This window comes from Rhizoctonia solani, chromosome 4 (genome assembly GCF_016906535.1).
Source record: "Rhizoctonia solani chromosome 4, complete sequence".
In the NCBI taxonomy this organism is placed as follows: Eukaryota; Fungi; Basidiomycota; class Agaricomycetes; order Cantharellales; family Ceratobasidiaceae; genus Rhizoctonia; species Rhizoctonia solani.
This window is the reverse complement of record NC_057373.1, coordinates 135,870-162,023: the sequence shown is the minus strand read 5'-3', so window position 1 is coordinate 162,023 and position 26,154 is coordinate 135,870. Positions and strand designations below refer to the sequence as shown.

The 26,154-nt window shown below is 48.8% G+C and overlaps 5 protein-coding genes across 5 annotated transcripts; 3 read left to right on the top strand and 2 right to left on the bottom strand.

Annotated features, from left to right (window-relative positions):
- Positions 1-132: 132 nt before the first annotated feature.
- Positions 133-2,402, bottom strand: RhiXN_00042 (uncharacterized protein; the record flags this gene model as incomplete). Its single annotated transcript, XM_043319861.1, has 8 exons — positions 133-179; positions 234-269; positions 328-1,215; positions 1,275-1,596; positions 1,661-1,753; positions 1,815-2,194; positions 2,247-2,276; positions 2,339-2,402. 8 exons carry the CDS (start codon positions 2,400-2,402, stop codon positions 133-135), a joined length of 1,860 nt encoding a protein of 619 aa, XP_043178873.1.
- Positions 2,403-3,601: 1,199 nt separating this feature from the next.
- On the top strand, positions 3,602-6,842 carry RhiXN_00041 (Transposase family Tnp2 protein; the record flags this gene model as incomplete). The annotated part of the gene is made up of 8 exons (XM_043319860.1): positions 3,602-3,827; positions 3,879-3,938; positions 3,999-4,286; positions 4,347-4,555; positions 4,627-5,789; positions 5,843-5,956; positions 6,009-6,334; positions 6,412-6,842. 8 exons carry the CDS (start codon positions 3,602-3,604, stop codon positions 6,840-6,842), a joined length of 2,817 nt encoding a protein of 938 aa, XP_043178872.1.
- A 1,401-nt stretch (positions 6,843-8,243) lies between these two features.
- RhiXN_00040 (Fungal specific transcription factor domain) lies at positions 8,244-12,917 on the top strand (the record flags this gene model as incomplete). The annotated part of the gene is made up of 12 exons (XM_043319859.1): positions 8,244-8,303; positions 8,359-8,397; positions 8,456-8,966; positions 9,017-9,312; positions 9,361-9,867; positions 9,949-10,074; positions 10,167-10,466; positions 11,631-11,988; positions 12,054-12,265; positions 12,314-12,439; positions 12,496-12,631; positions 12,865-12,917. 12 exons carry the CDS (start codon positions 8,244-8,246, stop codon positions 12,915-12,917), a joined length of 2,724 nt encoding a protein of 907 aa, XP_043178871.1.
- Positions 12,918-14,830: 1,913 nt separating this feature from the next.
- RhiXN_00039 (CHAT domain protein) lies at positions 14,831-18,459 on the bottom strand (the record flags this gene model as incomplete). The annotated part of the gene is made up of 3 exons (XM_043319858.1): positions 14,831-15,619; positions 15,672-18,361; positions 18,417-18,459. The coding sequence occupies 3 exons, from the start codon at positions 18,457-18,459 to the stop codon at positions 14,831-14,833; spliced, it is 3,522 nt and encodes a 1,173-aa protein (XP_043178870.1).
- A 1,956-nt stretch (positions 18,460-20,415) lies between these two features.
- On the top strand, positions 20,416-24,548 carry RhiXN_00038 (Fungal specific transcription factor domain; the record flags this gene model as incomplete). The annotated part of the gene is made up of 8 exons (XM_043319857.1): positions 20,416-20,739; positions 20,822-20,947; positions 21,044-21,343; positions 22,500-23,241; positions 23,300-23,562; positions 23,608-24,123; positions 24,172-24,297; positions 24,354-24,548. The coding sequence occupies 8 exons, from the start codon at positions 20,416-20,418 to the stop codon at positions 24,546-24,548; spliced, it is 2,592 nt and encodes an 863-aa protein (XP_043178869.1).
- Positions 24,549-26,154: the final 1,606 nt, after the last annotated feature.

The window sequence follows — 26,154 nt, the reverse complement described above, 5'->3', positions numbered from 1 at the left end:
GGACGATGGAAAGGTACATTATAGAGGCGGTTAGGATGGAGTAGGGGGTAGTGGGGAGGTGGGATGCGTTGTTTGGTAGATAGAGAAGAATAGAGAAGAAATTACGATGGGAATTATATTGGATAATAAGCGTTATACTTCTCTTCGATGTTCCATCTGCGAGGCACGCCGTTTGGTCACTGTGGGAAATACAATAGTTAATATAAGAATATCATGGATTCCATTGAACTTACGAGAGTCTTCGTCAGAATCAAAGGTTGCGTCTTTGTCTATGGTGAATGCATGTGTTAATTAGTCTGTCCGATCAATAGGCAGATGCGCATTTACTCACCTTTTTGCCCTTGCTCTTTGTAACCGTTGCAACTGGGTGGCTCTCCTCCTCCTCCTCATACTCCAGTTCTTCCCCTGCATCGGATGATGCCTGCGGGGGGTTAGACCGGGATGCCGATACGTTGCTGAGCTCTGAATCCGACTCAAGCGTGGTTTCAGCCACCCCTACTCGGCCACGGTTCGGCCGAGAGCTCGTTGCCTTCGGCTGGCGCACTTGCTGTGGGTTGGGCACCACTTTCGGCTTGGGCGCTGCCTTTGGTTTAGGTGCAGGTGCAGCGGCGTCGGCCGGCTTTCCGGACTTGGATCTCTTGGACGGTTTGAGTACCAGTTCGGGTTCGGGTTCGGGTTCGGGTTCGGGTTCGGATACGGGATCTAGCTCTGGTTGCTGGATCTCCCTGCCCCTGCTCTTTCCTGCCACCCGCTTGACTGGCTTGGACGTTGTCTTCGGCTTGGTTGCGGTCACGGACTCGAGCTCAGACTCGGGCTCTGGCTCTGGCTGGCTTGGAGCCTTAGCCCTTGTCGCATGAGTCTTTGATACCGCAGGCACCCTCTTCGTGTGCTTTTTGGATGGCTTGGGCTGTGGCTCAGGCGAGGGAGACGGAGACGGCGCAGGAGTGGGTGCAGGAGTGGATGCTGGCACAGGACCGGGCAACGGCCCGGACTCTTGTTCCGTTGGTGGCGCTTCCGAGGCACGATCTTGTGGTGGCGGCCTCATGCGAGGCCGGGGCCGCTGCACTGGAGCTCGGTTGGGCTCGCCGGAGGTAGTAGAGTTGGGAGGCCGAACTGAGGACAAGGTTGAAAGCGCCGGCCGCGGGGGAAGTATCTTCCTGAAGAATTCGCTTGTATCTTCATCGGAATCCGAGGTGCTACCGGCAATTTTTGGCTCTAGAAATACAAAAAGAAACTTAGTAATCGGTAGAGGGTGTACAGAAAATAGTACTTACCAGGAGACGCAATTGCCATAGCCGTGTCACCCATTTTGAATGTCACATTTGCGGCAGATACCATACTGGTATTGTAGTCCGCTTCCTTGGTTGCATCTTCATCATTGCTAGAGTCCGCATCCACGACACGGTTGGCCGCATTGGTTGCCTCCGTCATTTCGTGATCGCCAGTGGCAACTTGATTGAGATCGTCCGGGTTCGCCGCTAACCCTTTAACCAACTTTCGATGCTTATAGTTGGCATTCTTGAGAATTGATTGCATGAAGCCCTGGATTGGCCAATCGCCTTTGTAGATCCTAAATTCGGGAATAAACTTGTAGGTCTAATTAAGGAAAGTTGGGGACGTTGAGCAAATATCATGACGGTGAAATTATGGCTGCATTTACCTTCTGAATAACCCATGTAATATTATCTCCTTCTTGGTCTTGGAAACATATTGTTGTATCGAGTTTCTTGAAAACCAGGCGCTTTATGATACTCTTTAATTAAGCACCAGCCCATGAGTTCGTAATATTAATGGGACTCTTTTAGTGGACTTACAAAGATAAATTGGTACTTGGCTGGAGTTACGCCAAAAATATCCTTCAGAGCCGCTGGCCACCCGTACTTCCCCTTCCTCCCAACTGTTCCCTTAGGCTTCTTCATGTACCTCATCTGTATTGGTGGACGGATAAGCTTTGAAGACTTGTGACGCGGAGAAGGTACGGCAATGAGGGGAGAACGAGTAGACCGGAAAGGAGACCGAGAGGGCCGGTAGGGAGAACGAGGGGACCGGTAGGGAGAGTAGGGTACTGATGAGTGGGCAGTCCCAGGCCTCACAGTCAATCTTGTTGTAGCCGTTGGTTTGGCCGCAGCCACAGGTTTTGCCATAGTCGCTGGTTTTGCTGTTGTTTGGTTTGCCGGAGTTATCTTGCTTGGGGCTACAGTCCCAGTTAGTAACATGCATAGTTGATAATAATCCAATCCATATACCTGGCGGCGCAATAGGTTGTATCTCGTAGCCTAAGGATAGTAGTCAAAAAATCACCAAGTCAGCACCAATCAAGAACGTCATTGATACTTACCTTGGGCAGCAAGATATACCTGAATCTTTGCAAGCTCAGTCGGGCTGAGATCTTCTCTAGACATTTTGCACAATGCAAAGTATCAGAGGGGGGATCTTGGGGGACTTGAGAATGGTGAAGGTCGAGTGTAGGAAAACAGAGCTGCGGAGCTGTGAAACAGTGCTAGTTAAAGGGAAAGGGATGCCACCATTAGTACTCAAAAGAAGTGTCAACGGTGATTCCCTAACTGACACTTTCCTTGAGTACTGAAAGGGTAAAATTCTTTCAATTTGATCAGTCCACTTAAACAATTGTCAAAATTATGACCAGCCTACTAGTCCCACACTTAAGTTGTACACGCGTGTTTTCCTTGTAGCAATGGCAAGTATTATTAACAAGGATAGTTAGATTATAACAAGTGGTACATATATAAGAAATGGAATAGTTGGTAGAAACAAGAAAGCTGCGCATATACGGGTATGGAAGGGGGGGCAAAAAGCAAGATGAGTTGGGGCCCAGGTGCTTGGATGTCTAAGGCACCCTCCGTCTAGTTTACCTCCTGGCAACAAGACAGGATCCCTTCAAATAAGTGTGGTTAGCTCATAGATTGCCCAAGTAATAGCTAGACAAGTGGTATTGGGACTAGCGGACATATACGAACCAATTTTCCCCAGGAGCTCTTTATTGGTAAGGTGGTCTTCAGGACTGGCGCTGGCATTACTGTAACAGCTAGTGTAGTATAGAGAGCAAGGCTGGTTATGGTCAAGGGATGGATGTGTGGTGACGCACTAATAGATCTAAGGCCGTAGCCGATGGTGCACTCATATGGTACTGTGCAAGGGTGGAGAAAGCGTGTAGGTGCTGTGCTCCTCGTGCCCCAAAGAGTTCTGGATCGATGATGAGTGTAGTTAGCTGACAGCATAAAGCGTGCTGATAATACGTAATTTTAAGCCCTTGTGTGCACACTCGTTGCTGGGTCCAAGAGCTGCAATTAGGAGCAATAGTGGTGTTTGGGATGTGAACAATAGAAAACCCTGTCCTTTGAGCATGTTTTTGAGAAATTGGGAGTATATATCAAAAAAAAAAGCTCACAAAGGAACAATCTGGACCAGCTATAGCAAGCTTTGAGGTCGCCCGTGGAGGTTTGGACGGTAGGGGAAAGGCAACAATTTAGTCAGGTGACACAAAGCGACTTCAACTTTTGCACTAGTATAAGACCCCCACCGTCTGCGTATCATTTTGACACAGCTCTGGCTTCACTTGAACAGCTTGTATACACTTGAAATGAGCGATACCAGCAAAGTTCTTCAAAATTGCCCATGCTGCGGCGACCTACTTGGTCCCCAACAAATCGAGCGACACCTGCAGCTAACTGTCGCCACAATGGACCTTGACTCAGAGTCAGACTCAGACAACAACAACAACAACAGCTTTGACATGGGGGTTGAAATTGCGCATTACAAAGAGAATGACCTGTTACCCGCCAATGTAGATTTTTCCGAATTAGAAGGTGCGTTCAATGTTAGTTTCAGTATATGTTATTGCTCATGTTTTTACTTAGACCCCCCGCAACAAAACCCAGGAGACCTGGGCCATTTCGAAATGCCCAGTCTATCTCTTGGTAAGTAGGCTTAATGTCTGTCTATTTTTTCTCTGCCAAGTACTAACACTGAAATCCTAGATGAGCCCCCACTACCGCACAACCTCATTCATCATAATCCGCCCGTAAACATACAAACATGGCCCAACCCGCCTTCAGACAACCCCAACTCCGACTTAGAAGATGAGCTAGAGCTTAGTTGTCAAATTATCAATGGCCCTGATTGCGACCCTGAGTACGTTGAACGGGACAATGTTGATGTCCCCCATGTCAACCCCAATGACAAGCCCAGGCTCACCGAGGAGGAGATGCGCAAGGCGCTGGAATTTGATTTTGGCAATATGCTTGACAATGAATGGGTTGAAATGTGTAAGTAAATAATCCCCTCCCCTGACACACTTCAGCGCTAATCAACCAGCTTACTTTCAGACTCTTGTTCATTGTCAGATCACAATCGCCAAACTCTTCAGCTCTTAGCCACTCGTATTCGCTCCCATTTCTTGCGTCAAACGTGGGACGACCTTCGATTTGGGGCCTGTTTGGAGCTGGAGTTCCCAAGCAAATTCATTGCGTACCGCCGGCTCCAAATCCTCTCAGGGCTCAAAACTCGTGTTTACGACTGTTGCATCAACTCCTGTGTATGCTACTTGGGCAAGTACCAGGAACTTGACAAATGCCCGTTCTGTCAAGAGCCTTGGTGCAACGGCAGAGGCAAAGCAAGGCGGGTCTTCCGCTACACCCCCTTAATCCCTCAGCTTCAGGGCCTTTTCCAAAACGCACAAATGGCCAAAAACTCCAATACCGGGTTGAATCAGATGCCAAGTATAAACCACATGTTATTTTCAATGTGTTCGACAGTGACAACTACCTTAGGCTCCAACAAACACGAGTCCACCCCAACCACCCGTACCACTTTTTTGACAACCCCAAAGATATTGCTCTAGGCTTGTCGACAGATGGATTTACGTTATTTAAACGGCGTAGACGTGGGCTTTCCTGTGCTTGGCCAATTATATTGATTAACTACAACCTTGATCCTAGTATCCGCACCCACCTTGAGAATGTAATCTGCGTTGGAGTTATTCCGGGCCCAAAACAACCCAAGGACATTAACTCTTTTTTTATCCCCCTGCTTGACGAGTTACTAGAGCTTCAACAAGGTGTATCTATGCGTGGTATTTTGGCAGAGCCCGAGGGCATTCTGTATGAGTTTGTATTACGCGCATTTATAATCATCATATTTGGTGACATTCTGGCCATTTTGAAACTCATGATGATAAAAGGGCACAACGCGTTCTCGCCTTGTCGCACCTGTCTTATTGAGGGCCAGTTGTGCCAATTGAAGCAAACAGCTGTCTATTACGTGCCTTTGAGGCTCCCGGGCCCAGGTCAAATACGCCAGTGGTCCCACGATGCCCTTCCAATTCGAACTCATGAACAATTCCTACGGCAATATGCCAAGCTGGGTGCGGCAAGAACACAGGCCGAGCGTGAAGAAATTGCTCGAAATTCAGGCATTAACGGGGAGCCCATATTTACGCAGCTTTGTTCAATTGACCTCCCCTCAAATTTCCCTTACGACATTATGCACTTGCTGTTTGAGAATCTTGTCCCGAATATGGTCAAACACTGGACTGGGGACTTCAAAGGACTTGACAAAGGAACCGGAACTTACAGAATATCAAAGGCCCAATGGATGATGGTTGGACTACTCACGGCTTGGGCCACTCGAACAATCCCTTCTGTGTTTGTTGGTACCCTGCCAGATATTGCTCAAGACCGGAGCTTATTCAAAGCAGAGGCTTACTCATTCTGGATACAATACTTGGCTCCAATCCTCCTCAAGGATGTCATGCCGCGAAAGTATTACAAGTAAGTAGTCTCTTTTTCTTTCATGCCCATTTTGGCTCATTCCCAGCTCCCAGCCATGTTCTTGCACTTCGCGAAATTATTTTATTATGTCTCCAATTCAAAATTACCCGCATCGAAGTCGACGAATTACAGGCAATGATAAACAATTGGGTACTCAAGTACAAAATGTACGTGAATTACTTTTTTGTGGCTTGATTCACAATTTTACTTGATTGCTAGGTACTACTACCAATATCGAACATCTCGGCTCCCCACATGCCCCCTCACCATTCACGCCCTCCTGCACATACCTTATTATATCCTACGAACTGGGCCTCTCTGGGCCTCGTGGGCCTTCGTCATGGAGAGATTCTGTGGGCGGTTATTACCAGCCGTCAGAAATCGCACTCGGCCATACATCCAACTCGATAATTATATCGAACGGCGCGCACAGCTGCAACTTGTAGCAAAAAAGTATGATATTCCCACACTCACAAAGGCTTACGTTAAGCCCAGTCACCCCAACGAGGTGCAAATGTCGACTCAGGAAATCGCTTATCCACAATGTAAGTGATAAACTTTGCTTGTATCTGTCTATGTTCGCTCAATTCCGCATTTTTCATATCGTTAGTCGATACCATAGTATTAGGACGACCTATACACTACAAAGTTACACTCGACAAAGTTTTAAAAAAGCAGCTGATCGGGTATTTTAACCTCGTGTACCCAGGACGCAAGCCACAAGACCATGTCAATAGTATCGATGCCGGCTCACTTATTCGGTACGGACAATTCCGCATTGATGATGGCGACCGGTTTCGTACCGCGATTATGATTGATCGGGACCCGACTGCACGAGATAACTCATACATTAAGGCAGGTACAATTTCCTCCACTTCTCTTACCAGTATCTTACGTTTTTATCACACTAGTACGACCTTTGCCCGGACCGATATGCGTCCTTCAGTAGCCAACGCGACCGCCCGATACGGGAAGTTCAATATGGCCGGCTGCACGATATTTATTATGTCGAATACATCGAACCGTAAGCTAGCTTTAGTTGGAATCACTTGATTTAAAGCTAATAAGAGATTTAGGGGTGATGGGAAACGTGAGCCGTACCTCCTGGCTCGTGTGACAGAATGCGTTACAGGGGGGATCGACGCATCGCGTCGTGGGACTCCTCTTGTCACGTATAATCGAGAGTTAGACCCCAGCATTATTCATCTCGAGACTATTGTTGCAGTTATAGGTAGGGTACACCTGGGAGGTAAAGAGTGGGCGATAGTTGATCGAAGTCGGGATGGCGCACGTACCCAGTTCCTCGACGGCGATGGAAATGTCGATCACGATGTAGATGATCGCTCATAACTATGTATTATAATTATAATTATATTTTGACCTACATGTATACCTATGGTGGAGACGATACATCGATCTTAGAGCCCCTTGGCACCTTACAAACTACCTCGGCACTTTTGGAAGTGTTGTGAGCACTCGGTAAAGTGCCAATTACGACTGACCCTTCTACAAGTGTCAGCTAGAAGCGTCGGTTGTACTTTCTGAAGTGTCAATCATGCTGCCCAAATCAGGACTGAATCCCGACGCGACCAGGAAGTGCCAGCGCCACTGCCGGAAAGTGTAATGGCACTTGACACTTCAGGGAAGGCCTAGACTTCCCACAGTGTGGGCCTTGAATAAGCTCTATTTATAGCCCGTCTGATAAGCCTGGCAACCATGCTTTTCGGCTTGAGCCAAATGGTATTTTAGGCTGCCAAGTGCCGATACATCCTTCTCAATAAGAAACTAGAGTCTGCTGGTAAGGTTAAGGTTCTTTAGTCTTTTATATTCCCGAGTCTTCTCAAAATCACGTATTTATTTTAGGCTTGTAGCTTGTGTCACTAGAGTTCTTGGCCAAGCGCATATAGTGTTTGCGTGTGGCATCATGTGTCTCCGTACAGATGGGTTCTAGTTCATTTTGACGGCGCTTAGATTGGTTGATCTTTTAAAATATATCACCAAGATTTTCTCACCTTGCCGTCATTCCTGATGCTAATGCGATAGAGCATATTCTTGTTTGTTGGCAACCATCCATCTCAAGCTAGGCCTTGACGTCAAAAGAGACGTTGTATAGTAGGTTAGGCTTTGATGTCAGTGCAACTGAAGCCGAAGTGGAAGCTGGATGTTCTCAGAGAAGCAGCTTAAAAAACCCCGCGTAATAGGCTATTCTACAGTGAGCTGCAATAGCTCCCGAGCCGCTTACGTATGTTCATCATATATAAGTCATTCATTTTGTTCTCACTCATATCCACCCTGATCTGCACGGTTGGCGTCGAGACACGATCAATCTAAATAGCTCTGGTAGGAGCAGCCGGCATATCACGTGACTAGGGCGGTGACTGATCGACGCCGGGTGTCTGGTGCGGAAAAGGCGAACGAGAGCCCACCACATGCAATGAGCACCCCACACTGTCGATGTTGATTATCGTTCTCGATGTACTCGACTGGCGCAAGTTGCTTGACTTGTCAAGTAAGGTTGGAACTTTATCGCTTATCCGTGACCATTGAAGCTAATGGGATGACTGAGCAGGAACAAAACGTGCGACAGAACCCGACCGAGCTGCAAGCGGTGTGCGCAAGTAGGTGTACAGTGCGAAGGATACCCGCAAGATACTAGAAATCTGAAGCACAATCGTGCCTTGTCGAGCACAAAATCCTCATCCAATCTGCAAGTGTTATATTCCTCGGTTGGACATCCCTATGATACCTCCCATGCGCTCGAGCCAATATCCTACGCAATTTCGGACTCGATATCTCCAGGATCATATTCCTCACTAGGCGGATATTCGATACCGCCATCCGATCCATCTTTATTCGTACCTAATCCCGACTCGATCTCACTCGGCCTCTCCCCAGCAAGTAGCTCAAACCCGACGTACTACAGTCCCCAAATCAGCAATTCCCCAGGACAGAGTCATTCCTTGTCCCCAGCGAGTTACTCAAGCCCTCAAATATCGGCTACTCCCGAATTTTCCGGAGGCGCGCGCCTTAATTTGCCATCCCAGGCAATTCCAACTCAGCATTGGCCAACGCTCGATGAAGACAGTGATTCGGATGACCTCGAGGATGTGAGGACTGCCTTGTCCAATGTGCTGGTCATGACCGGAAATGCCGAGAGCGAGTCATTAGTCGATTGCTGTGAGATTTGTTTCAGATGTAGTTCTGGAATCCTTCTCATCTTTTCCTAGTTGCGCTCTGGATGATACGCTTCTTGTTCGAACCTCTTCGAGGCATCTCCACGACCAAGGACATCATCATACAAGGCCTTGCCCGTGGTGGAGAGGCCCTCTGGAGAATGATGCTGCAAGCTAATATTGCGTGGCAGGTTGCTGGCAACGCGCAGTGTGACATTGACCACCCACCATACTTTTCAACTTTTTATTCTCACATAATTCAACGTTTATCGACCGCCAAATCCCATATTGAGCCTTCCAGGGAAATGGACAGGTGCTATGCTCTCAGTGCACTGGAACAGAGTTTTGAGGTACGTCTATGTTCGCTATTGCTGTAATAGAGGCTCATTCTTTTCTAGCTCATGTGTATTTTGTGCAAGATTGGCACCCTGTCGGACATTCTAAACGCAATGCAACACGCTGCGCCAGTCTTCCGCCGTGCGTGCTCCGATAGCCCGGAAAAACTCGTCAACCTCCCGTTACTCCTAACGACTGTCGACGTTAGCCTGCAATCCTACGCCACACACGATATTCTGTTCAGTATGCTTACTCACCGTCCGATGTTCTTCCGGTACGACCTCTCGCACCCTGCCCACGTCTCTGAATCACTGTTCAATGCGGAGGATGGCCCCGGTCTCCGATGGCTGTACGGTGTCCCAGATTGGCTGATGGTCATTCTGGCCCGCATGAACACGTTGCTCGAGGATTATGGAAGTTGCGTGGATCCCGGTATTGCCAAGGAACTAGAGGAAGAAATTAGAAGCGAACGAACGATTGTCGCTGCAAGCGTGGACCCGAGTATGAGCATGGGTCGTATTGTGGTACAAGAGAGCTGGAGACTTGCAGCATTGATTTATTTGTTCATGGTGCGTAACTCTTACTCACTATTGCCTCTTATGTGCCTCTTGGTCTTCATTCCTAAAATGAATGTTAACGTTTGGACCTAGGCACTATGTGGGGCAGACTCAAAAGATGCGCGCGTGACCAAGGTGCATTCTAAGTTCATGAAACTGTATACTGGTGTCGAAGCTCGACGTAACCCAGACTCGTTTTTGGTGTTTCCGATGCTGATTGTACGTAACCCTGTCATGTCTCCTTGTCACTCCTCGCTTAGCTGTATCTTTTTCTTTCTTGCTGAGTATTAACCCATCAATTGCCTTCATAGTTAGGACTCCCGACTTCGCGCGCCGAAGATCGTACGACTATTCGGTCTCGAATGCTCGGACTGCAAGAATGTTCCAAGCCAAACACGTTTGGGAACGAGGTCGTCAGGATCTTGGATGATATCTGGTCGAGGGCGGATGCCCGGGTTGGGCGAATAGACCCGGCGAGTGCGGCAAGCCACTCGGGCGGAGATACGAGCAGTGCAGGCGGGAGCGGGCGTACCGTTCGAGGCAGCTCAGAGGCAAGGAGTAGTGCGAGCGGAAGTAGTGGGGCTGAAGCAAGGACGGGCAGTGGACCGGTGGTGTGGAGTGATTTGCGGTTGGGGTGTCTGAGGGTTACCGGGATGTAGTGGCGAAGTAGCTGCGCAAGTGTCGGTACTCTGGTACCAAGGAAGACTACGAACTAGGGGGGCAGACATCTGTGATATATATGCTGGATCTCTTTGGTCGGGAGAGGGGGTTCGATCTCGCGCTTCGTTTTTTCGGGATCGTGTTTTTTTTTGTCCTGGATTGAATTCTTTATTTTTTTTTCAAGCGTGGTATCTATTAGAATTGTTTGCGTACTACTCTACTGGTATTATAATTGCCTATTTTTCTGTTTTTGTCTGTTCTGTATTTTAGCAGGATGTATGAACATGGACACACGGGATATGAATTTTCGGGTATTTCGTCTTGGGTGGGAAACTTGAGAATGAACCTGAGGGGCCTCTGAGATTTGTGATGTCGATCTCTATGGGGGAGAGGCCAAGAATGCTGTACCGCATCGCGATACATGGTCACCCGATTTGCTGATATTAAATACAATTGCCTCAGGTAAGCAATTTCACCTATGAACTCACGTGAAATTCATTTTTTTTTTTTGATTCATATTTAAGGAGCTACATACACGTGAAATTCAGCTCCCTTCGCACTTCCCTCGTGGGTCTCGACTCTACAGGCATAGCACGACATTCGTCACATATATCTCGGCTTGTTCTTGGCCCTTGTGAGTAATGTCCACGGAAACACCAAGCAAATGACGACGAAAGAACGATAACCCTCGAACAAACGTTCGGGACTTGACTAAAAGTACGGCTGTTGGGTCAGGTTTTAGGTACGTGCAATTTCCCACTCTACTCGCTCATACAGCTCATAACAAGCCAGTAGTAGTCCTCGAGGCCCGAGAATCGACTGAATAACAACGTACGGAAACTAACTTGGTTTGTTATGCCAAGACATCACAGGGTTGGATACGCAAAATTACATACACCTGTTGCTCTTGACTAATCGTCAGCGGTCTGTACAGATATGGTCCCGGGGGCGATTCTGTTTTTTCCTTGTCACCGCTCACCATGTTTCACTCTGACTGTCTCACCTGCAAAGCTAGGTAAAGAACAACCACTCGCGTTTTTTTTTTATGTCTGGGGCGACTCGACTGACATCCATGTGGTAAACGTTGTAGGAACAGGAAATGTGATCGTACACAGGGTCCGACCGGTTGTCGCCGTTGTGCCCAGGCTGGAATCGAGTGCGAGGGATACACGACCGGGAGAACCCAAAAGTCGAGACATGGCATCAGGAACGTCGACACGAGTACGAAGAATAAACCGGACTCGGTTCGTTACCAGTACTATCCGTTTCCTCCTGATCCGTCGACCAAAGCCGATGGGCAAATAAACATAAATCAGCTCTCTGGAGACGGGGTGGTTCCTGGTGTTGGTGCTGGTGTTGGTGCTGCTTCGCGAGCTGGAGAAGGATCTAACGTCCCTGTGAATCAAGATCGAGAACACGGGTTCTGCTATCCGTGGCGCTCGGACTATCTCGAACTCGTCCAGCATACAGATCGTCAGTCGCCCGGAGCTCGGACAATGGCCCGCGGTTCAAGCTGAGGTGGCTGTATGGCATACCAGATCGGCTTGTGGTTACGTTTGCAAGGATTAACGCACTACTGGAAGACTACGGGAACTGTGTCGATCCGGAGAAAGTGCGAGAGGTCGAGAATGACATTGCAGGTTGTAAACTTCCGACTTGCTCTCAAACACGGTTCGGCTCGAACGAAAGCTTTGGTAGAGTGATGGCCCATGAGGTCTGGAAGCTCGCGGCATATGTGTATCTTTACATGGTATGTATCCTTCTGCTCTAGACGAACGTAGATCTGAGACCGGTATAGGGACTATGTGGGGCGAACTCGTACAATGCACGAGTGGTCAAGGTCCAGCAGGAGTTCATGGGGATTCTGAAACGTGTCGTGCCCAGCAGGAACCCAGACTCGTTCATGTATGTTCCAATGTTCATCGTAAGCTCGATCCTGCTATAGTCAAGTGCCATTCGCTCACTTGCCTGGTTTCTAAGCTTGGCATGGCAACCAATGTGCCCGACCAGGCCGCTCTCCTCACAAGGCTGACAGGCGTGACGGAGTGCTCACGGGCTGGAACGATGGGACATGATATCAGGGCAATGATGATTGATGTCTGGACGCATACTACAGGTAGGGCGATCAGGTGGTATGATCTTAGACCGGCGTGTTTGAGGGTAGCAAGGATGTAAACTGTATGGTACATGGTGACCGTGAAGATAAGCAAGGTTGTATGATAGTAATGTATAGCGCATACATTCTCACTGATGGATGTGGTTGATGACATCAGGGTTCTTGCAAAGCCAGGCTTACTTGCTATGAGCCCCAAAGTTAGCATATCAATTGCAACTCACCTATTACTATAGCAACGTTTGTTATCCGTGTCGATCTTGAACTTGTAGTCTCTAGTGCTTCCTGAAGATCAATAATCGTCTGAGCCATGGAGGCTTAGATCCAGGCTATATGAGCCCTGCTTAGAGTTCTGAGGCACATATGGAGAGCCACACATACCCAAGGGGTTTTAAGCGCCGGAAACGCCACACATGGGGGACAGGCTATGCAGCTTGGGGCTTGTATGGACGGACCCGGACATCAAAAGATTTTTTCGAAACACCCAGCATGCAAGTTATAACTTTACAAAAATATGGGAAGCTCCACAGATCGAGTATAGATAGACTTATCGACTTCTCAACATCACGGCTAAGATAAAAGTTCAGAAATACTAAATTTAGGCTCAGAGAAAAACGAGTATACAAAACTTTTCGCTACACGTGCTTTATTACAAAAAGCGCCGCTGTACTATACATAGCTCGATAAAGAAGGGAAACTGGTTGAGTAACGAAAGGGATACATAGTCGGAGATAAAGAATACGGTAACGCTACACAATGCAATACTGAAATCGAAGGACGTTGTCTGGGAAACAAAATATGCATTTTAGAAATATCATGTACTTACTAGAGAATTCTAGTATATTCTATTGACTGTAATCGAGTTAGTAAGCCGTAAGAGACCCAGTCGTAGGATATATCCGCAGTATGCGCAGCAAGACGCGTAGTCCTCATAGAATAACTCGACGTGTATACTGAGGGTATAAATAGGGGACTCGTTTCGAGCCCAGTAACTTCACCTCTCTCTCATACTACTTACTATCGCTCTCTTTTATCTTGTATATAAAATTGTTATAACATTCATATATATATATCTTATTCACTTATTTCTACATGCATAACTTACGACTTGGAGCCCTGTCCACGGTGAGGTTAATAACTATAGTATATGCTCTTACTACAGACTCAGGAAATCCTGAGGTGCAATTTTTTGAAAGTGCAGGAAGTCGGAGCTAAATGTAAACGTATCTACAGGTACTGTGAGATGACATGAAAAAGAAATAGAAAAGAGTATTATACCTCAGTTTCGATTATGACATAACAAACTGAGGTTTTACAAGTAAATCTTTGGTTAGCATATATACAAGCAGTACAAACAAGTCCAAACGCATCACGCAGACACGCATACAGGCATTCGAGTTATAATGCTGATATTTCAACACGATTAAAGTCGGGGCTATGCAATGGTGAAATTACAAGCAATTGTAGGTAGCCACGCCAGTTCAACGGCATAATGACAGAGCAGTGAACTCTAGTCGTAATGAGATTGATTATGGGTAACATATGGATTGGTCGGAGGGTGTGTGGGTCCTTTGAAAGCCACCAGTTGCATTGTATAGCTGAACAGAAGTAATGGATATGAGTTCACCATGATAGAACATGTTAACATGCAATAAGGATATCTGGGCGTATGGAGGTCTACGGAAATGTCACGCAGTGGGCTGTCCATACAGCTATGACTCCTCGAAGGCATGGCATCTATTCGGTTGGCGTTTAATTTGTATATGGGTGGTACGAAAGCTACAGTAGTTAATTATAACGGCTCAACGATAACAAGTGTTCGGAAATAAAGCTATAGCTAGGTCGGACGGTCAGATCAGGATCAACAAACTCATGAAACCGCTGCTGGAGTAGACTCGACTTGAGAGTATGCCTAGTCAAATGCATACAGCATACACCCACATATGGCATTCTTGACAGTGACTCAAAGTCAGTAACTCCCCTTCAATAACTCAGGATGATATGATTCTGGATGAGGAGCTAGTAGTATATACATATAGATGAGGAGCAGACCGTATCAAAAGTGCCAACAACCGGCATGGCCGGGAAAAGCGGCTCGAAGCACAGATATAGACTAGGACACCGAGACAGAAGCTTCCGTACCAAAGTTCCAATCAGCATTAGCTGATCAAAATTTAGCACTTCATCATTGTTTCCACCCCACTATGACCCAATGTGTATATACGGCACCCATCGCGCAATGTTTCGCTCTCCCACCTTCTCACGCAGTTTCGTAACAGCAGCGTGCAGCGCTCTCCCCGCCTCCCCGCTCCCTATCTTCCCGTCCTTCATTAGCTGCGAGTACACCATGTCGGCCACCACCGGCGCGTCTTCGTCCATCACTGACCACATTGTCGCCATCACGCTCCGGTACCCCGCCATCAGCATCCCTGACGCAAGGTGGATCGCTTCGTCAGGCAGCTTCTCGTCCCCTGTCGCCGTCTGGCATGCCGATAGGAACGCCAGTCCCTTGCTCTTGAATGATCGTTGGGTGATGGCAGCGAGATCCAACCTGCCGCCATGCAGAAAGAACCCGCTCTTGGTCGGGTCAGTCACGTTCTGATGAGCGTGGCAGGCGAGGTGCACCCAGTCGTGCTCCTCCATTGCGTCAAGTACAGCCGTCGCAGTAGCCTTACTGCCAATGAGCTGTGAGTAGTCGGCTCGATTGTGCGTGTGAGCCCTGATGGACGCAAGCTCCCTGGCCGTACCTGGCAGCTGACTGTAGCCGGACGTAGCCATCTGCCCAACAGCAAGCACACGAGGGGCACGATGTGGGACTGTCGGAGCAGAGGCGAGCAGAGCAGTAAGTGTGGGGGTGTATGATGATATAACATGGTCGAACACTCTTGATCCTGGCTGGTCGTAGTCACCAGCAGCATGCAGCGGCAAGAAGGTGAGTGCGCCGGTAGGGCACCACGTGATATGCGGCATTTGGTCGACTGTATGATTGGTCTACATGATCACAGTTAGTTTGCATATGATGTCGACATCCAGCCGAGCGCACCAGGTATCCTAGATATTCAAGCACCGGCTTGACGACGCACTTCCATAGATCCGCTAACACCAGTCCTACGTCCGGATCAGGCTGTTGTACCCGGCCGCCCTTGAGCCTGAACCCGCGCTCTCGAAGCCCCTTGTTGTGCAGCAGCTGTTCTATCTCTGACCGAGCATGAGTTGCTTTAGATTCGGTATAACTAGGGAGGGAGACGTGGCCAACACGATCTTGTCCAGGCATTATCACAAGCGCATCGCAGTCGTCCTTGGAGCAGTTGATCACAACCACAGGTCCGTGCCGGGCCACTCGCATCAGACCGATGGCCTTTGGGGGCCGTAAAAAGCCCTCGAATCCGGGCAACGAGCGAGCTTGTGTCAACAAGTCATTATATTCTCTGGCCAAACGATATCGGGGATCCGGAGCGGCGTTGTCCAATCTAGAGGCTGGAGCCCCCGAGTTGGCTTGATCGAGCTGCTTCGAGACCCAAGAAAGCCGAGCAGCGATGGCTGGGTGGTATGCTTCAAGGTCGTCTAGTGGAGACCGAAGCATCAGGGTCTGGTTCCAAACGATACACCGTCCATGCTCCAGCCACTCAAGACCTGTGCCATACTCCGAGGATCGGATGGCAGCAGCACCTGCTCTTATAGCCAGGTTCTCAGTTAGGGCCAAGTTGGCATACCGCTGAGCAATAGTGGCACCAAGCCAGATGAAATGAGGAAGAACATCGAGAGCCGCACGGAAAGCTTCGAGGGGATTGAGGTAGCTGTACTGAGACGCGAGGTTCGCCCAGCGAAGAGCATAATCAAACACCTCGCGCGGCGCTGCGGATGATAATCTCGAGGATCGACGAAAGGAAGTGAGGCAGGCGTGGAGGTGGGATGGGTGACCTGTGTGCTGATACTGATGATGACGAGATATAGCCATTTGATAGTGTCTCAAAGGTAAATGCGGATGGCCATCAGGGGTGAGAGTGTGTGCAAAAGACAAGTGCTCAATCGACTTCTCCAGGTCAGTCATGTCTCCCATCCGCCGATATCGATCTATGCATGACACCCCTAGAGCGGCGTGACGGCCTGGCAGGTCGGGATGGCCGTTGGGAGTCAGTGCCAGTGCGCGAGAGTGGCATTCGATGGCTTCCTCCAGGTCAGTGATTTCTCCCATCCGTTGGTATCGATCGCTGTATGACACCCCCAGAGCGGCATGCCGGCTTGGCAGGCCAGGGTGGCCATCGGGTGTGAGTATGAGTGCGCAAGTGTCGCATTCGATCGCTTTTCCCAGGTCAGCTATGTCTCCCATCTGCCGGTATCGATCTGTGTATGACACCCCCAGAGCGGCATGCCGACCTGACAGGTCAGGATGGACATCGGGGGTAAGTATGAGTGCGCGAGTGTCACACTCAATTGCTTTCCCTAAGTCAGCGATGTCCCCCATCAGCCGGTATCGATCCGTGTATGACACCCCCAGAGCGGCATGCCGGTCTGGCAGGTCAGGGTGACCGTCGGGAGTAAGTATGAGTGCGTGATAATCATATTCAATAGCTTTGTCCAGGTCATCCGTGTCTCCCATCCGTCGGTATCGATCTGTGTATGACACTCCCAGAGCGGCATGGCGACCTGGCAGATCAGGGTGACCATCGGGAGTCAGTGCCAATGCGCGAGAGTTGTATTTGATTGACTTCTCCAGGTCGGCCATGTCTCCCATCCGTTGGTATCGATAGCCGTATGAGATCCCTAGAGCGGCATGCCGGCCTGGTAAATCAGGGTGGCCATCGGGAGTGAGTATGAGTGCGCGGGTGTCGCATTCGATTGCTCTCCCTAAGTCAGCCATGTCTCCCATCCGCTCGTATCGAACCGCGTATGACGCCCCTAGAGCTGAATGACGGCTTGGCAGGTCAGGGTGGCCGATGGGAGTAAGCATGAGTGCGCGGGTGTTGTATTCGACCGACTTTTTCAGGTCAGCGATGTCTCCCATCCGTCGGTATCGAACCGCGCATGACACCCCTAGAGCAGCATGTCGGCCCGGTAGGTCAGGATGGCCGTTGGGAGTCAGTGCCAATGCGCGAGAGTTGTATTTGATTGACTTCTCCAGGTTGACCATGTCTCCCACCCGTTGGTACCTATCTGTGTATAAGATCCCTAGAGCGGCATGCCGGCCTGGCAGGTCAGGGTGGTCGCTGGGGGTGAGTGCCAGTGCGCGAGAGTGGCATTCGATCGCTTTCTCCAAGTCAAACATGTCTCCCATCCGCTGGTATCGAGCCGCGTATGACACCCCTAGATCAGCATGCCGGTCTGATAGGTCAGGGTGGTCGCCTGGACTGAGGGTCAGCGCCCGGCACTTGTGCTCAAGCGATTTTTCCAGGTCGTCCACATCTCCTAGGCGCCGATATCGCACTGTATATGATCTCCCTACATCACCCATCCGAACTGGCAGCTCCGCATCGTTTTCACTGGTCGATCCCAGCGCACGCATTCGGCAATTGAACGATTTCTCCATGTCTTCTAGCTTTCCGAGACGCCGGTACCGATCGTTGTAATAGTTTCCTAGACAAGTCAACCGGTTTGGAGTGTCCGAATGCTCTTCCGGGGTCAGGCTCAGCGCGCGATTTCCGTACTCGATTGCCTTCTCGATGTCATCCAGCTCGCCTAAGCGTCGGAACCGGTCGTGGTGGGTCTTTGCCTGCTTGCACAAATCTTCGTAACCTATGCAAACATGTCAGTGGACAGAGAATGATCTAACTGGCTAATTGGCACTCACTGGGGCCGTCAATCTGACCGCAAGTGGCTTGTTCTGTTCTCATTGATACGGTTCTGCGCCTTGGATCGCTATTTGAGATATGCGCCTGCTCTTGATACAAAGATGTTCAATTAGCCTGGCCGCAAAATTGGTGGCCTGCACCCAACAGCACTCACTCCTGATGGTATGCCGACTAGTCGCTTGCGTATTACAGTTGAAAAATGTTCGACACGATCGGCCAACTCGACTCCTCGGCTTCATAGACGGGTCAGTGCTCGCTCTTGTACAGGCTTGTGGGAATAAGAAAAGATACCTTGGAACTCATTGTACTGCCTTTCTCGGACGTTGAAGCTTCTTAGTGTTTTTATGTCGCCGACAATTTATTCGCCCTGCTGAATGCTGCGATTGCTGCGAGTCTTGCTTGGGTCATCTCGTGTCCTATTTATCACTGTCCGAGCTCACATCAGATGCCGTCACCGCCTCTCCTTGTATGGATATATAGCCGGGGTTCTATACTCACATTCTGATCGTCTCGCGTTGATGACATGTGTTATACGCTGTGCTAACATTCTTTGGCTGTGCATACACACACGTTGATTTGCAACGACTGCTACAAATAAAACATACCAATCCCGCCAATAGGCCGAAATAAGCGCCGAAAGTGTGACGTTTCAAATCGGTGACCAGCCAATACCATATATGCGCATGATTGTATTATTTATCATCTGCAATAAACGATGGTACTGTAGTGATACGGTTATAAAGTTGTTTTTGTGTGAAAACCCCATTTTTCAGACAATTATTTCCAGATCTAAGGAGCTGCCTCGTCAAACTTTGATCAGGTCCTTCGCCCTTGCTGAAGTTAAAACAAGCTCATTTCCCCTGAGCTACTGTACATCGCGATTCGAGTTCTTCGCTGCTTCTAAGTTCAATCCAAAGTTCTGTCTCACTGGATTACAGGGGCTTTCCCAAAAGCGTTGCCGATTGTGAGGAGAGAGGGGTCCATTCGAACGGGGAGACGGGGACGGCTAAGTCGGAGCTTAGGAGCTCACGCAGACTAGCTGAATGTAAGTCGGATGAGCGACTAGGTTGTCGGACCTTAAACTTAAGACGCTGGCAATCCAAAAGTCACTCGAATTGGGGGGGAGGCCTGCATACAATCGGCTCGGCCTTATAAGGCGCGGGGTACGAACATGTGTATACAGTGAATCCATCCAGTCCCCTCCCGATGTCCGTTTGTTCGTTCGTTCGGTGGCGGTGTCGGTGTCAGGCGCCGGGCAGCCGTTACCTAACACTGAAGTTCTCGTATTCGAATGAGTTCTGAGGACTAAGTACATGAGGAGACGGATATATATGGGGCAACGAATGTTTCTTTGTCCGTGTAGTAGTGATAATGAAATAACGATCGACAGTGAGTTATGAAGTCAAACGTTGAAATGAAATGGTCATGTGACGGGTCTTTCTTTTTTTTATTATTCATATTTAAAGAGCTACATGCGAACAAGGCAAACCGCTCACTCATGTGACGGGTCGCTTGTGCGACCCTCACACGGATCATTCTACCTGCTTAGGCAGGTGCCCAGAAAGGCTGCGAAGAGGAAGGTGTGAATTATACAATGTACGTCGATCTATGCCCAACGTGGACGATTCACAGGAATTAGAAAATGACAAAGTACGTAAATGATAAGATGTTTCTATCATTTATTACAGTCCACATGCCAACACACGAAGCATCCCGTCACTCTTCTAAATAGAGAGCATTCTTCTGCTCTTTGCGTCGAGCCTAATGGATTCTCACTTAGATAACTGGGATGGCGAATAATAATCGGCCCTCAGGACCCGGGTTAACTTCTTCAAGATTCGCACCCTATCGGAGATGCTAAACGCAATGTAACACGCTGCGCCAGTCTTCCGCCGCGCGTGCTCGGATAGCCCGGAAAAACTTGTCAACCTCCCGTTACTCCTAACCACTGTCGACATTAGCCTACAATCCTACGCCACACACGATATTCTGTTCAGTATGCTTACTCACCGTCCGATGTTCTTTCGGTACGACCTCTCGCGGCCTGCACATGTCTCTGAATCAATATTCAATGCGGAGGATGACCCCGGTCTCCGATGGCTGTACGGTGTCCCAGATTGGCTGATGGTCATTCTGGCCCGCATGAACATGTTGCTCGAGGATTATGGAGGTTGCATGGATCCCGGTATTGCAAAGGAACTAGAGGAAGAAATTAGAAGCGAACGAACGATTGTCGCTGCAAGCGTAGACCCGAGCATGAGCATGGGTCGTATTGTGGTACAAGAGAGCTGGAGACTTGCAGCATTGATTTATTTGTTCACGGTGCGTACCTCTTACTCATTCTTGTCTTTTGTGTGCCTCTTGGTCTTCCATTTGTAAAATGAATGTTAACGTTTGGACCTAGGCGCTATGTGGGGCAGACTCGAAAGATGCGCGCGTGACCAAGGTGCATTCTAAGTTCATGAAACTGTATACTGGTGTCGAGGCTCGACGCAACCCAGACTCGTTTTTGGTGTTTCCGATGCTGATTGTACGTAACCCTGTCATGTCTCCTTGTCACTCCTCGCTCAGCTGTATCATTTTTCTCTTGCTGAGTATTAACCCAACCCATCGATTGCCTTCATAGTTAGGACTCCCGACTTCGCGCGCCGAAGATCGTACGACTATTCGGTCTCGAATGCTCGGACTGCAAGAATGTTCCAAGCCAAACACGTTTGGGAACGAGGTCGTCAGGATCTTGGATGATATCTGGTCGAGGGCGGATGCCCGGGTTGGGCGAATAGACCCGGCGAGTGCGGCAAGCCACTCGGGCGGAGATACGAGCAGTGCAGGCGGGAGCGGGCGTACCGTTCGAGGCAGCTCAGAGGCAAGGAGTAGTGCGAGCGGAAGTAGTGGGGCTGAAGCAAGGACGGGCAGTGGACCGGTGGTGTGGAGTGATTTGCGGTTGGGGTGTCTGAGGGTTACCGGGATGTAGTGGCGAAGTAGCTGCGCAAGTGTCGGTACTCTGGTACCAAGGAAGACTACGAACTAGGGGGGCAGACATCTGTGATATATATGCTGGATCTCTTTGGTCGGGAGAGGGGGTTCGATCTCGCGCTTCGTTTTTTCGGGATCGTGTTTTTTTTTGTCCTGGATTGAATTCTTTATTTTTTTTCAAGCGTGGTATCTATTAGAATCGGTTACGTGCTACTCTACTAGTTTCATAATTGCCTATTTTTCTGTTTTTGTCTGTTCTGTATTTTAGCAGGATGTATGAACATGGACACACGGGATATGAATTTTCGGGTATTTCGTCTTGGGTGGGAAACTTGAGAATGAACCTGAGGGGCCTCTGAGATTTGTGATGTCGATCTCTATGGGGGAGAGGCCAAGAATGCTGTACCGCATCGCGATACATGGTCACCCGATTTGCTGATATTAAATACAATTGCCTCAGGTAAGCAATTTCACCTATGAACTCACGTGAAATTCATTTTTTTTTTTGATTCATATTTAAGGAGCTACATACACGTGAAATTCAGCTCCCTTCGTACTTCCCTCGTGGGTCTCGACTCTACAGGCATAGCACGACATTCGTCACATATATCTCGGCTTGTTCTTGGCCCTTGTGAGTAATGTCCACGGAAACACCAAGCAAATGACGACGAAAGAACGATAACCCTCGAACAAACGTTCGGGACTTGACTAAAAGTACGACTGTTGGGTCAGGTTTTAGGTACGTGCAATTTCCCACTCTACTCGCTCATACAGCTCATAACATGCCAGTAGTAGTCCTCGAGGCCCGAGAATCGACTGAATAACAACGTACGGAAACTAACTTGGTTTGTTATGCCAAGACATCACAGGGTTGGATACGCAAATTACATACACCTGTTGCTCTTGACTAATCGTCAGCGGTCTGTACAGATATGGTCCCGAGGGCGATTCTGTCTTTTCCTTGTCACCGCTCACCATGTTTCACTCTGACTGTCTCACCTGCAAAGCTAGGTAGGGAATAAGTATTCGTGTTTTTGTGTCTGGGGCGACTCGACTGACATCCATGTGGTAAACGTTGTAGGAACAGGAAATGTGATCGTACACAGGGTCCGTCCGGTTGTCGCCGCTGTGTCCAGGCAGGAATCGAGTGCGAGGGATACACGGCCGGGAGAACCCAAAAGTCGAGACATGGCATCAGGAAGGTCGACACGAGTACGAAGAATAAACCAGACTCGGTTCGTTACCAGTACTATCCGTTTCCTCCTGATCCGTCGACCAAAGCCGATGGGCAAATAAACATAAATCAGCTCTCTGGAGACGGGGTGGTTCCTGGTGTTGGTGCTGGTGTTGGTGCTGCTTCGCGAGCTGGAGAAGGATCTAACGTCCCTGTGACTCAAGATCGAGAACACGGGTTCTGCTATCCGTGGCGCTCGGACTATCTCGAACTCGTCCAGCATACAGATCGTCAGTTGCCCAGTTCCGGGAGCCCGCTTAGCTCGGTCATTTCGAGTCAGCAAACGGCCGTGAATGCAGGTGGTAGTGGGATTCATGTTGAATATGACGACCCCGTATCCCCGGCTCTGGCCAGACTGCTTGAAGGAGGCTTCGACCTCCGGCTACAGGAAAGTGTTCCAAGCCCCCCTTTGGAGCTGGGCAGATCTCATATGATACAGCGCTGGGATGCCTACTCACAAACGGTATCCAGTGGACGTGATCGAGTACTAGTGGATCACGATGAGCACCTGGACAGTTCGGAGGATACCGAAAATGACCTTCGAAGCGTAACCAAGGAACTAGTGCTTGACCGGAGAGTAGAGAGCAACACTTTACCGTTTGTTATACATTCGTGTAAGTCATTCGGCAATTCCCTTTCAATCGATGGTTGACATGGTGTATGGGTGTTTAGTTGAGGCTTGGGCGAACCAGTTCTTCTTCGAGCCTGCTCAGATCTTGCCAAGGGTCAGGGACAAGTTGCGTCTGTGGATCAAGTGCGGATCTCTCCGAGCAGCTGTGATGTCTAGTGTTGGACTGGATATATCGAGATCGACAAAGTATGATTTGAGGGACTTCAGGATCTGGGAGGCCAAGATACTGGACAACACCTTACAGGCGCGAGCGCGACGGGTAACCGGACAAGAGGCGTTTCAGGCCTTGGAGCATACCCACAAGGTCAGCTCTTGCCTGTTCTCGAGCGGGATGTAGCTGGCTCAAAAGTATATCACCACGCTCAGGATAGTCGGATCTCTTGCAAACGTGCTGAGCATGATCGATCTGCTCGCACCCATCTTCCGGCAAGCGTGTCCCGAGTCGAGTTGCGAGCTGGTCAACCTGCCTCGGGCACTGATCAACGACGTGAATATCCAATACTATGTTACTATGGATGTCCTACAAAGCGTAATTACAAGTCGCCCGATGCATTTTCGATATGACCTAGACTTTCTCTCTTGCCGGGATGAAGAAACTTTGAACTCTGACGATGGCCCGCGGTTCAAGCTGAGGTGGCTGTATGGCATACCAGATCGGCTTGTGGTCACGTTCGCAAGGATGAACACATTACTGGAAGACTACGGGAACTGTGTCGATCCGGAGAAAGTGCGAGAGGTCGAGAATGAGATTTCAGGTTGTAAACTTCCGGCTTGCTCTCAAACACGGTTCGGCTCGAACGAAAGCTTTGGTAGAGTGATGGCCCATGAGGTCTGGAAGCTCGCGGCATATGTGTATCTTTACATGGTATGTATCCTTCTGCTCTAGACGAACGTAGATCTGAGACCGGTATAGGGACTATGTGGGGCGGACTCGTATAATGCACGAGTGGTCAAGGTCCAGCAGGAGTTCATGGGGATTCTGAAACGTGTCGTACCCAGCAGGAACCCAGACTCGTTCATGTATGTTCCAATGTTCATCGTAAGCTCGATCCTGCTACAATCAAGTGCCCTTCGCTGACATACCCGCTTTCCAAGCTCGGCATGGCAACCAATATGCCAGATCAGGCCGCTCTCCTCACAAGACTGACAGGCGTGACGGAGTGCTCACGGGCTGGAACGATGGGACATGACATCAGGGCAATGATGGTTGATATCTGGACGCATACTACAGGTAGGGCGATCAGGTGGTATGATCTTAGACCGGCGTGTTTGAGGGTAGTAAGGATGTAAACTGTATGATGTATGACGTCCGTGTAGATAAGCAAGGTTGTATGATAGTAATGTATAGCGCATACATTCTCACTCATTGGTGTAGTTGATGAGATCAGGGTTCTTTCAAAGTCAGGCTTACTCGCTATGAGCCCCGAAGCTAGCATATCAATCTCGAGTCACCTATCGTTAGAGCAACGTTTGTTGTCTGTTGAACGACGACCATGCGGACATACCCCGCACACATTCCCTTATATGCACTTAAGTCGGAACATCCCTATAGATATCCATACACTTGTCCTCCCGTATCTTCCCTGCCCCCTTTTCCCGCATGTACTCCGAAGAGTAAAAGTCCTCGGAGATATCTCTTGTACTTAGTATAAAAGAATAGAATATTTACCGTAGTCAAGCAGTGGTTTTTCCATCCCTCTCTTAGTCTATCGAAGGACCTTTATATCGAGCTCAGTTTTGCTTCATTATCTGCATTTGTTTACTAAATAAACCGTTTGATTATTATCCGGTTTAACATTGTCCCTGTCAATCTTGAACCTGTGGTCCCTAGAGCTTCTTGGGGATCAATAATTTTCTGTGCCAGCGCGGCTTGGATCCGGGGCATGTGAGCTATGCTTAAGGTTTTGAAGTGTACGTGAAGAGCCGTGCATGCCAAGAAGGTCGTAAGCACAGGAGACACCACCCATGGGAGCAGGCTATGCAGCTTGGGGCCCGTATGAACGGATTCGGACATCAAAAAGAACCTATAGATCCGCCCAGCACGCGAATCGTAACTTTACACCAATGTGTAAAACTCCATGGATCGAATATAAATAAATTTCTTAACTTCTCAATACCACGAAAAAGATAAAAGTTCACAAACACTCAATTCATGCCCAGAGAAAAGGGACACTATATTTTTGGCTACGCGGGCTTTATTACAAAAAGCGCCCAGATACTATACAGGACTTGATAAAGAAGGGAAAACTAGTTGAGTAACGAAAGTGATATATAATCAGAAACAAAGAATACGGCAACGCTACACAATGCGATACTAAAATCGAAGGATATTGTCTGGGAAGCAAAATACGCATAGCTTACGGCTTGGAACCCCGCCCACGGTGAGGTTAATAACTACAGTATATGCTCTTACTGTAGGCTCAGGATAATCCTAATGTACGATTAAAGTAGGGACTATGCAATGGTGCAATTACAAGCCTTTGTAGGTAGTTACACCAGTTCAACAGCGTAATAATAGATCGGTGAATTCTAGTCGTGATGCGATTGATTATCGGTAAGACAGGGTGCAGACGGAAGAGTGCGCGAGTTCGTTGAAATCCACCAGGTATATTGTATAAGTGAATAGAAATAATGGAAATAAACTCACCAGGCTAGAACATGTTAACATGTAATGAGGATACCTGGGCCCGTGGAAGCCTGTGGAAATGTCACGCAATAGGCTGTGCATATAACTAGTACTATGACTCCTCGAAGGCAGAGCGTTTATTCGGTTGGCCGTTTACTAGTAATTTTAATATGGGTGGTACGAAAACTACAGTAGTCGCTTGTAAAGACTGAACCATAACAAATGTCCGGAAATAAAGCTACAACTAAGTTGGATGGTCACACCAGGGTT